Source organism: Pholcus phalangioides, unplaced genomic scaffold (genome assembly GCF_987345545.1).
Source record: "Pholcus phalangioides strain wild (caught in Gottingen) unplaced genomic scaffold, Ppha-v1.0 ptg000011l_1, whole genome shotgun sequence".
In the NCBI taxonomy this organism is placed as follows: Eukaryota; Metazoa; Arthropoda; class Arachnida; order Araneae; family Pholcidae; genus Pholcus; species Pholcus phalangioides.
In genome coordinates this window covers 4,153,775-4,168,745 of record NW_028301604.1, presented here as the reverse complement: position 1 = coordinate 4,168,745, position 14,971 = coordinate 4,153,775, and the positions used below count along the sequence as shown (strand labels likewise).

Below are 14,971 nucleotides of genomic sequence, written 5' to 3'. Positions count from 1 at the left end.
AGTACAGGAGAAATAGGTCAGCATAGGAAAATATAGTGATGCATTTTTTGTACATTAAACTTCACTAACTTATTGAATTACTGTAATTTCTGTAATAAATTTTTAAGATTTTTCTCGGATGTTTTTGTCCACTAACGTAGCTTAAAATAATTCTTTATTTTATAGGTTTATGTAGCAGCTGTAAAGAAAGGCTATGGATATAATGACATCTGTGCTGTACAAAGGATTAGTCAACCAATGAACTTTTTTTAATATAATCAGTTTTTTTCTGATGTAAATTTTTCTGCAAAATGTTTCAGACACTCAGATACTTTTTTTTAACATGTCCTTATTATCATCTTTTATGTACTTTGTGTCAAATTGTAGTTTTCTGTAGTGTGCACTTTGGAAAATATTTTTTATCTCTGTTATATATCACACTCTCAATATATCATGGAGTCAGGAACAGTAAAACCTCCCAACAACAGCCACTAACAGGACCGTGAAAATACTCCCGCTATTGGAAGGTGGCCGTTATTGGGAGCTGTAATTTTATTTCTGAAAAAAAAACCCTGAAATTTGTGATATATAACATACAAAATGACAATCCATTCTGTAACTGATTATGATAGTTATATAATTGATTATATATTAAAATATATGATTATATTTTGAAAATATAATAATTGATTAATCAATTTGAAGCACAATTATGGCATCCAAAAATTCAGATTTGCAGTGCTGAGGTAGAACACAACAGAAACGACTTGGCGAGAAAAACTAATATGGACCAAGACTGTTTTTTCAGTTTCTTTCCAGAGCATTCTCAAGTCCAATGTGATAGCTCAAGACATAAGTTCTTGTTTAAAGAAAAGAAAAAGATTGACACATCCCCTCTTAAAAAATTAATAGTTCTGGATATTTCTATTCCTATTTGAGAGCACTGTTTTTTGGATGGAGCCATCTCTTGGAGTAGTGATTATGAATAAGCAGAGGGTTTCTAGTAATCGGATAACTTACATACCCCCTAGTGGTTAGAGTGCCGCCAGCAGGTCTCCTGTTGTCCCCTATGATCTAAGTTTTTTCCCCCTCTCCACTGCTTTCAATATACTCATCTAGCTTTTGTACCCAGGAAAAGAATGGATACATAATGTTTTTTTCACCACGAAGTTCGGGGGGGGGGGAACTCCCTTTAAAATCAGCTTGAAAATTATTTTTTCTCATAGCAATATGTGTATTTTTTTTCTCGACTTCATGTCCAAAGTGGCTGTTATTCGGAGGTTATTTTTAATGTTAAGCCTATGGGATGCATTCGGTTCCAAAAAAATGTGGCTATTGTTCAGAGGTGGCCATTAAAGGAGGTTTTTATTGAATTTCACTGAATTATAATTAAACTGACACTAGTCAGCTTAATTATACCGATACTACTCCGACCTAAATAGCGTCTGTTGTGGTGGAAGTATTTTATAGAAACTTTGTATACATGTTATTTGGACCATGGGAAAAAGATAACAGATAAAACAAATACCATTTTTTCCCTGATGGTAAAAAAAAATTGAACTATTTTTTTATTGTATCTTTTCTGCATGGTCAATACATTTTTCCTATATACCAAGTTTCACATCAAACTACCTCCATCAGAATAGGCACGGCATATGTCTGAGCAGTGTCAGTTTATTTATGACCACCATGGCCCCCACAAGGGGTGGGCTGACAAGGCTCCAGCCCTGGGGCCCGGGAGGATTTTAATCATTTTTTGTTTTTTCATGCTATAAATTCATCATAAAGGGGGCCCCGTGAAAGATCCCAGCCTAGGGGCCCTGCTTCAGGATGTGGGGGCCATGATGACTACCCCTTGTGTTAAGGTGATTTGGATGAAGCAGTATAATCTCATTTCACTGACTTATGGAAATAAGAATTAAATAAATACAATGTACCTGACTTATGTCAGTAATTTTCTCCAGGACCAATGACATAAGTCGAGGTAGAATTTCCCTTCTAAGAACCTGACATCAAGAGCCTTCAAGATTTGCTCAAGGTATGTCTGATTGAGAAAATAAATCATATTTATATGACAAGATGTAAATGCAGGGTGAGATAAGTAGAGGTATTACTGTAGTAAATAAATCAACGAAAATAAGTATAAAAATTTATATTTAAAAAAAAATATGAATGTTTTAAAAATTGAATCTGAACATGATAATATTCTAGCTATCCTTTTCTGAGTCTTTGATGTAGCTGATGCTGCTGTTTGCTCTCGCAATACCTCCTAGATATATTTGTGGTATTTAGGAGGTTTTGTGAGCCTTCAGATTTTTTGCCCTTCTAAAAGCTAATAGTTCTCATAGCTGTTATCTTGCAGGCAAAAGGTATAATTGCTTTATTTTTAAGGGATGGGCAAATTCATGGTATTTATGGGATATGTTTTCCTTTAATTTGTTGGTTTTTTAAAGCAGCCATTACAGAGCATTCAACTTTTTTTCTTAGCTTATAAGTCTTTTAGTTTTTTTTAGTCTTTAACTTATTTGAATTCATTCCATCTATCTTTTGTATTCTAAATATTCCTCTGTAATAGGGAATGCAGAAACTGAGTTGAAACAAAGGTACAAGGCTGATTTGAAAATCTATCTATCCTACCTACTGAAAATCTATCATATTGTCTTCCAGCAGCGCTAGCTGTGACATGTCATATTCAGCCATGGAAAGCATTCACATCTTTCAGAAGTTTTCCATGCATAAAGAGCGTTCTCAAACCTCATGCTTTTGTCCTTGGAGTCAATTTCATCAACAGTTTAAATCTAAATGTTATGATAGATATGTAGCGCTAGCTGTGACATGTCATATTCAGCCATGGAAAGCATTCACATCTTTCAGAAGTTTTCCATGCATAAAGAGCGTTCTCAAACCTCATGCTTTTGTCCTTGGAGTCAATTTCATCAACAGTTTAAATCTAAATGTTATGATGGATATGTACATTTCAAAATGTGTAAAAAAAAGGAAGATCACAGCCTATTGGAACTGTTATACAGATTTTACCATAGTGTTTGCCACAGTGGGGTGTTCAATTTGCATGAAAAGATTATACTACCAGATCTGCTTATAATGAATTCAGAAAAAACAGCAAATTTATTCCTTATACATGAACGACATTATAACCATACTGACTTGGGCGCGGTAGCCCAGGTTGATAAGATGCTCACCTAAAGTACCAAAGGATGTTTAGAGGTGTCGCGAGTTCGATACCCGGTTCATCCTTGTCAGAAAACTTTCCTGACAGGGGTACAACAAAAAACGGCGACTTGACCACAGCAAAAAATTACTACCACAGGGAGTCCCCCATCAAGGGGTTAGCGTACCAACCTCTCGATGAGTGTAAAAAACAAGCCTGCATTCGGAATCGGCAATAAATTGTAGGTCCCGGTCTAATTACCCCTTGTGTGCAGAAAATGACAGTGGTGCGACAAAAATGATCAAATGACCATACTGACTTTGAAGATAACATATTCACGCAAATGAAACAAATATATGAAACATAATTTACATGCACATATTTTTCAATATCCTGAGCATTTTGAAAACAAGTAGAGATTGAATTTAAATATTTATAAAAAAAACTTTAAAAATTTGATTAAAATCGTATGTAATTGAATATGTGAACAAAAATGTGTTAGCAAAACACAGCAGAAATCACTAAATCCCCCTTTAAAATGTCGTATCTTTTTAATGACATAGGCTTTCTTCAGATTTTCAGTAGATGCAAACTAAGGGTATCGGGAGAAGTGTTCCATTCAGAAATCAACTTTGCAAAATAAGAAGCTTTCAAGGAAGTGAGATATCTCACCAATGCTGTTCAAAAGGGTAATCTTGTTATTTTTCCCCTTGATATGATTGTGGACATTAAACTTTTTTTGTTAAAATTATTTTTACCTAATACACATATGTGTTTTCCTTTAGCAAGTTTTGTGTGCGCGTTTTTCTTTTCTTATAGCAAGGGTCCGGTCAGTAGAGCATATATTCATTTCACTTCTTTGAATCATTTAAAAAGGGTTGTTTTTGCATCAATACACATCTCACTGTATATCAAATTCCTTTATTCTCTCAATTGGAATTTCTCTTCAATTCCTTTTTTGCTGTGAGAAATCTTATGTAACAAGCTTCAAGTCTACCAGAATTTCCTATCTCCCATTTTTGGCTTTAAACCAACTAACAATGCAAATTACAACAGCAACTTCATTATTTTTATTTAAATTAATACAGCAACCTGGTCCATAATCAGAGTAATCAGAGAGAATTTCTAACCAACAGATTGCTTTAAACTGGTGTTTCCCAAAGTGGGCAATATCGACCCCTGGGGACAGTAGAACCTGTGGGTTTAGTATAGGATCCTATGGGCTGGCTTGAGTTGTGGGGCAATGGAACAAAATGTTTGGGAAACTGGTTTAGGGGTCTTCAACCCATGGCCTGCAGGTCACCAGTGGCCCACCAAAACATTTCGATCGGTTGACGCAATATCATTCAAAAATAGGGTAAACGAATATTTCGGCAAAAAAAAGTCACCCATCTTCATATAGACTTATAACAAGGACAGGCTGATCAGTGTACAGTATTTAGCTTCTTAATAAGTCCTTTAATGCAAAAAAAACCACACCATACACTTCTTCACCATGAATAACTTCGAGTATATCCCATCCTCCTTGAGTGGGAGAAAGCAGAAATGAACGGAATTTCCATGGTATCTTATTTCTCGGGTGCATGGTTGGGAAAGGAGAAGGTGGATGTATACATCTTGATTGTGGTTGGAAGAACTATTTGTACAATATTGGTACAGTTAGTTTACTTGTGTTTTTTTCCTTTGATCAGAAGCCTTTTAGTCTTTAAATCAGTGCATGATGGTGAACCGTGATAGCAAAAAAAAAAAAAAGTTGAAGAAAAAGTGGTCATCCCTTTTTTATTATCAAACACTAGGCTAAAGCAGTTTGTCTCATTTGCAATGAGAGCGTAGCAGTGATGAAAGAATACAATATTAAGAGACATTACGATACCAAGCATAGTGCAAAGTATTCTTGATTGGAGGGACATTTTCGAAAGGGAAAAGTCAATGAACTGAAATCATAGCTCAACTGTCAACAGTCATTATTTTTCAGAAGAGATGAGCAGTCTGAAAATTGTGTTCGTGTTAGTTATATAATAGCAGAAGAAATTGGAAGTGGGAAAAACGTGGGAAGCCCTTCATTGATGGAGAATTCGTTAAAGAATACCTTCAGTCTGCAGTTGATGTGCTTTGCCCATCACAGGCTCAAGCTGTTTCGAACATTAGTTTGTTTAGTGTGACAGTAGCAAGACGTGTGGAGGATCTGTCAGCAGATGTATTCAAGACCAAATCCAAATGTGAAGAATTTTGTTTTACTCAGTAGCTATGGACAAATTGATGGATGCAACAGATACGGCACAAGCTGCCATTTTCATTCGTGGTATTGACAAAAACTTCAAAATTGTTGAGGAGTTAGCTAGTGTTGTTGCACTTATAAGGATACCACACAAAGTTTCAACTTATATTCAAGTTTGGCAGAAACATTGGCCAAATATGAGAATGTGAGTTGGGCTTAGGCAACATATCTGTCATAACTACAGATGGTGCTCCCCCTATGGCCGGTCAGAAGACGGGTAATCACATTGATAAAGTCAGATGCCGAAAAATGTGAAAATACAAAGATGATGGCTTTCCATTGCATCATACACCAGGAAAACTTGTGCAAAAAGTTTTTCTCCAACTTCGAACATGTAATGCCTGTTTTAGTGAAAGCAGTTAACTTCATTTGATCAAAAGGTCTTAACCATAGACAGTTTCAAAAATTCTCAGAGGATTTGGAAGCTGAGCATGGCAACGTTATTTATTGTACAGAAGTACGCTGGTTGAGCCGGGGAAAGATGCTTCAGCACCTGTTTTCCTTGAAGGAGGAAGTTGAATTCATGAAATCCAAAGGAAAATTTATTGGAAAGTTTCAAAATAAAAAGTGGGTGAGAGATTTCAAATTTCTTGTCAATATCACTGGTCATCTGAATGATCTAAGCTACCACTTACTGGGAAAAGACCTACTTATCCATAATCTTTATGACAATGTAAAAGCGTTTGAATCTAAATTAGTCCTTTAGGAACGTCAATTGCAAAACAAAAACTGCATACATTTTCCTAAATTATTAGAGTTGGTAAATGGATCTACAACTTGGAAACTGGACGATTATGTACAGTGCATTTCCAATCTGACAATGGAATTCAGAATCAGATTTTCCGACTTCCGCAAGAACGAAATTTTTATATGTTTTCCTCACCATTCTCGGTTGATATCGAAAGTGTTCCACCAGAGCTACAATTAGAATTTGCAGATTTGCAATGTAACTCTGCAGTTAAATGCAAGTTTTTTGAAATTCCTTCATTAATTGATTTTTATTCTAAGTATGTGTCTGAAGAAAAGTATCCAGAAATACACAAACATGCATTGTTCATGTATTCTATATTTGGCAGCACTTACATATGTGAACAGTTGTTTAGTCGAATGAAGAATACAAAATCAAAAACTAGAGCGCATCTGACTGATCGGCATTTGGAGGATAATTTACGAATAGCAACAACACAAATTTTACCTAACATTGGAGCTTTAATCAAGCAAAAACAATGTCAAGTTTCACATTAATTTAGGAATTACATCCACTCGCATTTGTAATGTAAGTAACCAAAGAGTTTATTTTAGTAGTCGTCACATTTTGATTTGTTATATCTGAGCGTACGTAGAATCAACCTTTGGCAGGGGGGGTGGGACACACTGCGATTGATTGAAGGCACAATAAATCTCTGAGAAAAATTTAGATTTACAAACTTTCAAAAGTATTTTCAAGTAACATAAATGTATTAATATAGCAAAAAAGGAATGTTTTGACCCTATAATGTTTTTTTTAAATCATTCAAAATTAATATTTTTTAAAATTAATTGAATTGAATTTTTTAAATTTTTAAAAATGTTTTGAAATGTATTTAGTTTGTGATCGTCTTTGGGGGCACCCCCCCCCCCTACGCCGTTAATGAGTGGCCGGCGGAATGCAAAATTTTTTTTATGTGGCCCTCAAGCATAAAACGTTGAAGACCCCCCTACTTTTTAAACCAACTGCATAGCTTCAATTTTCAAAGCAATGGTTAGTGCTTAGACTGGGCGTCTACTGGCAGCTACTATGAGTGATAAGTTGCTGTCTTGAAATAGAATAAATAGTCTGGAAATAACTCTGTATATGTATTTTTCAATAGAGGCCATTTTGATTGCTCTGGTAATTCTTGGAGGGTTAGAAATTGAGGTAGTTCTAGTGTTAAGGAAAGAATCAAGTGGTTTTTTTTGTCGTTTTTTTTTTTGGAAATCTTTCATCCCATTTATTTTGAATGTAAGTAAAGGTCTGAGGTCCTCATGCACAACATTAGTTGTTGCTGAGCAAACAAAGGTAGTCTCAGGGTGGTTGTAGTTGTTTCCTTTATTTAGAAGTGCTTTTCTCATACTGTATTTTTAAACTAGAATGCACCAGCCAAGGCCATGGTTGTAATAGCACCTTTCCTACTTCGAGGCAACCCAGGTTAGTTCCCAGGTAGTTTTATGTGAATTTCAACAGAAATTGTCAACGTATGTAATTATAAAATGGAAACAAACAACAGTGCCACTTATAAGATTAACTGGTTATATCAATGAATAGTATATAAGAACGTAGAAAGATCATTGATAAAAAGAATTAGATTTCCGCTCATAAAGATCAATTCTTATTTTTTTTTTAAAATGACACAAATCATTTCAGTGGTGAGAGCTTGTACGATATATTTGTTATTGGCAAGTTTATTTATAGGACTACCTATTCTCATCTTCACCCTCTGTAATAATGACTCTGTCACAATTGACTGTCGCACTTCTCCACAAATAATATGGATTACAGCTTTGGAGTAAAGCAAGCTTCGATGAATGATAAAACTTATCTCAAGTCTGTTGTGAAAGAAGCTACTGATATGCAAATCCATCTATACTATTCATTACAAAAGTGGGTGATGGGAACAATTTAAAAAAAAAAAGGGGAAAGCATGAAGCACATTAGTATGGGGGACTTTGATCAAGAGCTATGCATGCATTTGGTATAGAGGAAAATGAAAATTATTCAGAGAATGAACAAGTTTTTCCAACAGCAAAATAATGAGAAACTCTGGATATTATCAGGAGAACTCTTGAGCATAGAGATTCTCTGTATGGTATACGGATATCTGTAAAGGTATATAGATCATTTTTATGACTTGGAAAATCATGTGCGAAATTCAGGCATTCTTGTGCATTATTTAAGAATTTTCAACTCAAATGACTTTGAAAAAATATTTTACCAATCGCAAATAATGGATAATCATATATATGAAAAATTGAAGTATGAATGTTCAAACTGATTTAAAATGTTAAGAATTAAAGTATTTAATAAAAAAACTCCTACACATATATTAATATAAAAAACCCTTGAAAATTTGAAAAAAAAATTATGTAAAACATCTGGATAGCAACCAATTTTTTAATATATCTAGAGAAAAATCTGTGGATATATATAAGAATTAAAATGAGTTAACCAAACGTGATTATTATACTTGGCAGCTACTGCATTTCTCTACCAAAGCTGGGTGAAAAAGTGTGTATCTTCACCAATGGTTTCTGACTTTTATACCCTGAGCAAATTTGTTGATAATTCTGTGCTCAGAATTTTCACATCTGCCATGAATGACAAAACAATATGCTGCTACATACAAGTATAGTGAATTTCTTCTGCTCTGTAAAAAACTCGTGTGTATGCAAAAGAATTTTCAGCTGTGTAACTGCATTGTGAATGCACACAACTTGGAAGGCACATTGATCTTCACACAGCTCTATTCTCTACAGCAGTGGTTCTCAAAGTGTGCTGTGCAGCTCCTAGAGGTGTTGCCAGCCTATGTCAGGGGCATCACGACAAGCTGTTGATATTGATGTGTGACTGTTCAATGCTTTGGAGTAGTTCTTTGTTGAAGTATTGTGGGAAGCCAATTAACTAAAGCAAGGGATCTACAGGTGACAAAAGTTGGGTAACCACTGCTCTACCAGAAACTGTGTTCAGCTCTGAATTTTAGTCATAGATAAAAAGCTTTGAATTGTTTATAAAAAGTAAAAAAAACAAATGCTCTGAGAAAATATAGCTTTCTGTGATTCAAGCAAACAAAAATTTTTTTTCTGCCATATCTGTTTGCATCCACTGCAGAAATGAGCCTATTGTTCAATTTGAGAAGAACTGGTAGCAGAGATTAGCTACCAAACATAGGCGACTGCCTATGGAGGTTTTACTTTGTTTGGATAAAATTACTTTTTTCCCCCAAAAAATTAGATCATACTCAAATAAAACGACATGAACAGGTGGAGAATTATCTTTCTTTTTTATTTGTTCAAAATCAGTGCATTTCTTCAGTTTATTACATAGCTTTGAAGCTTGCACACTGGAAGTTGTATTTCTGAAGTATATAAACATCTACATCTCTCAGAGCTTTTATCATAAATAACACTTTAGAGAAGTTGAACATCAAAAATAAGAAATTTTGGTACAAATCTGATCTCTTTTCAAATTGCTTGTTATTCACTTGAAAAAATGATGTATACACCATTGGAAAACATATTTGGCACTAACAATTCATATTGCACCACAGACTTCATATACAGGGAATGCTAAAAGTAATAATGTGAGTTCAATAATTGGACCCTCTCCTACACGTAGTAATGACTGGACTACAGGTAAATAATTATACCAAAATAATAAGAAATCTTTGAAATAATGGATTACCAAAAATTCTGTATTGCAATTAAAGTTAACCATGTTTGATAAAATAGAAATTTAAGTTTTGATCAAATTTTAAGATGAGATATTTTTTATTATAAATCTTTTTTTAATACACTATTTTTAATTATCACCAGTGTAAATGACAAGCAGAATATGAAGAAGACAGCTTGGACATCTCAAAATTTTGAAGGCACAAAACCAAAGTGCACAGCACTGGCTAAGAAATATCACATATGATGTTAGACATCAGGATGCACACAAAAAAATATTTCACAGTGAAGTATAAAGAACAATAAATATAACACAATATAAAAGATACATATCTTGATTGCCTCATACAGCCAACAAAGCATAGTTGTTGGCACTTTATATATGAATCTAAAAAATGTTCTTTTCTTTCTCAGCATTCCATATGGCGATATTTATGGGAAGACATTTGTGAAAGGCCTAAAACCGAATACTGGCACTTTAAACAATGATAATGAGTTTGCTTTTGATTATGGTTGCAACCTTCAACATTGCAACTTTGGGATGGTGTATATTTTTCAAATCCAGCAGCATAAATGTTGTCCATCTTTGCATGCTGCCTTCTATGCGCTACAACTTTGTTTGTATCAGTGCATACAAAATCACATTTTAAACAATGAAAATGAGAAGACTTATTTGCCATGGTACCCATGGTGTTTGCATACATACATTCTTCTCTTCCACAATTTACATTTGCACGGTACTGTTGGAAATCGCCTCCCATTAAAGTATCTAGTCTCTCATGTCTTGCAGTATGCTGTACAAAACGCGTTTTGTCACAAAAGCTGTAACCACAATCCTTTCTTAGACAGTGAAAATGTGTTTGATGCTCGCGATAACCACAATGAGAATAACCACAATCTTCATTGAAACGACATCTTATATATCCTTCTGGAATGGGTTCATCTTTAAGTATTCGCAAAGCAGCAATTTTCATTTTCTTAATCTCATTGCTTTCTTCAAATCCTTTGGTGAAATGTCGTTTCAATTCAATTTTTGTAGAATCCTCGATGGAATCAATTACAGGGCAATCAATTTGAGAAGCACCAAAAAATGTATTATTTCCTGAAAGATGACTTGTACTGTTCACATTGTTGTCTGAGATATTAGGTTTGACCATGGATCTCAGAGGAGAGCCACTGGTGCACTGCCAAGGCAGTAATGGAGATGACAACATCAGGTGATCATCTGTAAGATAAAAATTTCATCATCTTCTACATTAATGATTTCAAAAAATATAATTTTTTTTGTGATAGCTTTGGTACATGTTTGACATATAATGATAATATTTTGTACTTCTTTGCAATGATTACCATGAATTTCTGAACCTATTTTAATGAAGACAATGCTTTCACATATTTTTGTATATTGGTTCATGTAAATCCCATAGAATTCGAACATCACATATTATTGTGTTCATGAGATTGAGGGCTGTGGTCTTTGACATATTTTAGTCACAAGATACAAATACAAGGCTACAACAGGCAAAATGTCCAACGAGGTGGCTGACATGTACCAATTACCGTATATACTCGTGTATAAGCCGAGTTTTTTTGTGGGAAAATTCGTTCCTAAAGTGGGGGGGGGGGGGGGGTCGGCTTATACTCGGGTCAGTTTTTGATCAAAATCATTGATCTAGTGTTGTATCAGTAAGTGTTGACGATCAAAAATGGAGAAAGCTAAAAGATTTGCGTATGATGCGTCTTTCAAACTGAAAGTTATCAAATTCGCTGAAGAAAACAATAACTGTGCTGCAGCTCGGACATACAACGTCAGTAAGAAAAAAGTGAGAGAATGGCGGAAAATGAAAGAGAAAATTTCAGCCATGCAGAAGACAAAAAAGGCTCTTCGAGGAAAAGTATCGGTGTTCTCTGAACTTGAGAAGGAATTGAATGAATGGGTGCTACACCTCAGACTGAAAGGTACAATCGTGACAAGGACAGCCATTCATCTGAAAGCATCGAAACTAGCTGAGAGTGTTAAATTCAAAGACACAAATCCAGAAAAGTTCTATGCATCCTCAGGTTGGTGTACTAGTTTCATGAACCGTTTCGACCTGTGCTTACGCCAGCGAACAAAGATCGCACAAAAACTCCCAGAAGAATTGGAAAGCAGAATTGAATCTTTCCAGAAGTTCATAATTGAACTGCGAAAAAGACATGGATTTGAACTGTCACAAATCGGTAATATGGACGAAACCCCGGTTACTTTCGTTTTTCCAAGCAATAGAACTGTTGATGAACTCGGAAAAAAAACCATCTTTGTTAGAACAACTGGGCACGAAAAGACATGATTTACGGTTGTGCTATCGTGCATGGCCGATGGAAAGAAATTGCCTCCAGTTGTGATTTTCAAAAGGAAGAAAATTCCTCTGAACATGAAGTTCCCACCAAGAAGGATCGTGAAAGCCCAGGAACAGGGCTGGATGGATGAAAAAGGCATTCTACAATGGATCCAGGAAATATGGAACAAAAGACCTGGAGCAGTGTTCGAGAAACCGGCATTATTGGTATGGGATATGTTCAAACCCCACAGAACCGATAATGTCAAAGCTGAGGCAAAGAAATCGAAAACATCATTGGCTTTAATACCAGGTGGACTAACGTCGATTTTACAGCCTTTAGATGTGAGCATTAACAAGCCTTTCAAAGACTATTTGAGGCATTTGTGGATCGAAGGGATGAGTTCCGATGATAAAGAAACTACAAAAAGTGGTGCCTTGAAGAAACCTGACATTGGCCTAGTGTGCCAATGGGTACATGAGGCGTGGAATTCTGTTTCCACCAAAATTATTATCCGATCCTTCAAAAAGTGTTGCATCAGCAATGCGATGGACGGAACTGAAGATGATATCCTCTTTGAAAGTGACAATGGCGATGACAGCCCAGAAGAAGATGAAAACAAAGATGCAGCACCCTATGATGATCTGATGGATTACGATGAGCTTGGAGACTCAGAAGAAACAGCTTAAAAAGTTTGAATCATTATCTATTGTAAATTTGCGTAAGCTATTCATTTTGCTTGAAAATATACGAATTTTTTTTCTCTGAAATGCACGGATTTTTTGGGGTCGGCTTATACATGGGTTTTCAATTTATTGCGGTTTTGGTGGTCCTGAAGTGGGGGGGTCGGCTTATACACGAGTATATATGGTATGTCCACCATCCAGGAGCGGATCTAGAGCTCACTGTTGGGAGGGAATGATTCTCAAATGTTTGCAGATAGTGACTATACGTCCTGCATTTTGTCCTGTATTTTTCTGGGACAGTCGTGGTTTTCTCTTTTTTTCTCTGTCCTGACTTTTTTTGAAAAAAAAATGCCCTAGTTTTTCCCGATTTTTAGTCGAAGTTTCTTGAATTTGTTATTTAATCAGAAATGATTAAATAACAATTATATGCAACAATATGCAAGTAATTTTCAATGGATTTATTGAATGCAAAATTATCACATTCACATTTTGCTGGGAGGGGGGAATGATTGGGATGATCACCCCTCCTCCCCTTACCATAGATCTGCGCATGCCATCGTCAGAAGAGGAGAGCCCGCACACACATAAGAAACTTCTGACATATGTTCAAACTGAAATCATCATAAATCTAATACAGTAAAAGTCTGATATAACAAGTACGGCTTATAGAAAGAATCTTGCTATAACAAGTGATTGTCAAAGATCTAATGTTAAACATACAAATGATATCTACAGTCTGTCTGAAAAGTTTAGACACTATAGATTTTTTTTAACTGCTCCATGAATACCATTTCAAATTTTGATTTCATTTTTTTTTGCTTGTGATCAGAATGCAAAGCCCTACTTTAAACTTTGGTCATTTTCAAGGAAAATAAGTTTTGGATTTTTTAAACTCAAAATTTTGAAAAATAGCTGTTTCAAAAGTTTAGAAAAACTTCTGATTATAAGCAAATTTTAAAGATTTCTTCTATGTGGCGTATCAAAGACATGATAGTATAAAAGAGGAAAGCTATCAGATTGGTTTTCATAAAAAAAAAATTACCAAAGTCTGCATATTTTGTACGATGAAATCCTTCATTTGAAAGCAAAAAGAAAGGCTGAAAAGGGCATTGCTGTTGCTTTGAACAGGTAGAATGAAGCATCTGATGTGTATTGACCCAAGGTGTGCCCAAAAGCCAAAACCTGGTTTTGGTAGGCAAAGCAGTACAAGCTTACATGGAAACAAAACTGTTGGAAGATTGGCTTCAATGCAAAAAGTGACCTTGCTTGAAATTATGAAAGGTCTTGGAGTGAAAATTTTAACAGATACAGTTCATAGACAGATCAGAGAGAAGCTTGTATCTGATTCATAAAAGAGTGGTTAGGAAATTACCTGTCACAAGGAAGCAACACAGAGAGGTGGAGAAGAGAGACTGGAATGAACACAAAATCATCTTATATGGAGACAAATAGCTTGGTCTCATATTTACTGGTGCAAAAAAAATAGAAATCACGTGTTCCAGACAGTAAGGTGGAGCTTCAATAATGGTATAGCAAAATCATCTTATATGGAGACAAATAGCTTGGTCTCATATTTACTGGTGCAAAAAAAATAGAAATCACGTGTTCCAGACAGTAAGGTGGAGCTTCAATAATGGTATAGGCGTCATTTGCTTCTAATGGTCAGGCTTCCTTAACTTTTGAAATTGGTCGTCAAAACTCTAATACTTAAAGGATATCCTTGAGAACAATTTGCTACTGATTGGAGAAAATTTAGGGGGGACAAAACTTGAGATTTCAACATTATAACTTGTCTATTCAAAGATCTGCTGCCACAAAAAAACTCTTTAATTATGAAAATGTATCAGTTTTTGACTGGCCATCGATAGGTACTAACTTGAATCTTATTAGGAATGTATGGGGCATACTTATGATAAATGTGTTTGCAAATAAAACAGTATTCAACTGTTGATCATTTAAAGAGCTCTATCAAGGAAGCATAGTACAGTTTTGATGTTGAAACCCTACAGAATTTAATTAAATCCATGGAGACGTGTTTGATGTTGTTAGAAAAAAATGCAAAGTCTATTAGCTATTAAAAGCCTGTAATTTTTGTAATTCTGAATTTCCTTTAAACAGCCATTTTTTTTGTATTTT

The 14,971-nt window shown here is 35.0% G+C and overlaps 2 protein-coding genes across 4 annotated transcripts in view; one reads left to right on the top strand and one right to left on the bottom strand.

Moving 5' to 3' along the window:
• LOC149079958 (cytokine-like nuclear factor N-PAC) overlaps window positions 1-348 on the top strand; it is a 37,237-nt gene extending 36,889 nt beyond the window's left edge. Inside the window, exon 9 of the mRNA XM_089238868.1 lies at window positions 166-348. Coding sequence (XP_089094994.1) covers window positions 166-252 — 87 coding nt within the window. The 3' untranslated portion in view covers window positions 253-348. The remainder of the gene's footprint in view (window positions 1-165) is intronic.
• A 9,075-nt stretch (window positions 349-9,423) lies between these two features.
• LOC149079957 (zinc finger protein castor homolog 1-like) overlaps window positions 9,424-14,971 on the bottom strand; it is a 171,779-nt gene continuing 166,231 nt past the window's right edge. For all 3 annotated transcript variants that reach the window (XM_089238865.1, XM_089238866.1, XM_089238867.1), the window contains exon 18: window positions 9,424-11,055. In XM_089238865.1, the coding sequence (XP_089094991.1) occupies window positions 10,241-11,055 (815 nt within the window). In that variant the 3' untranslated portion in view covers window positions 9,424-10,240. The remainder of the gene's footprint in view (window positions 11,056-14,971) is intronic.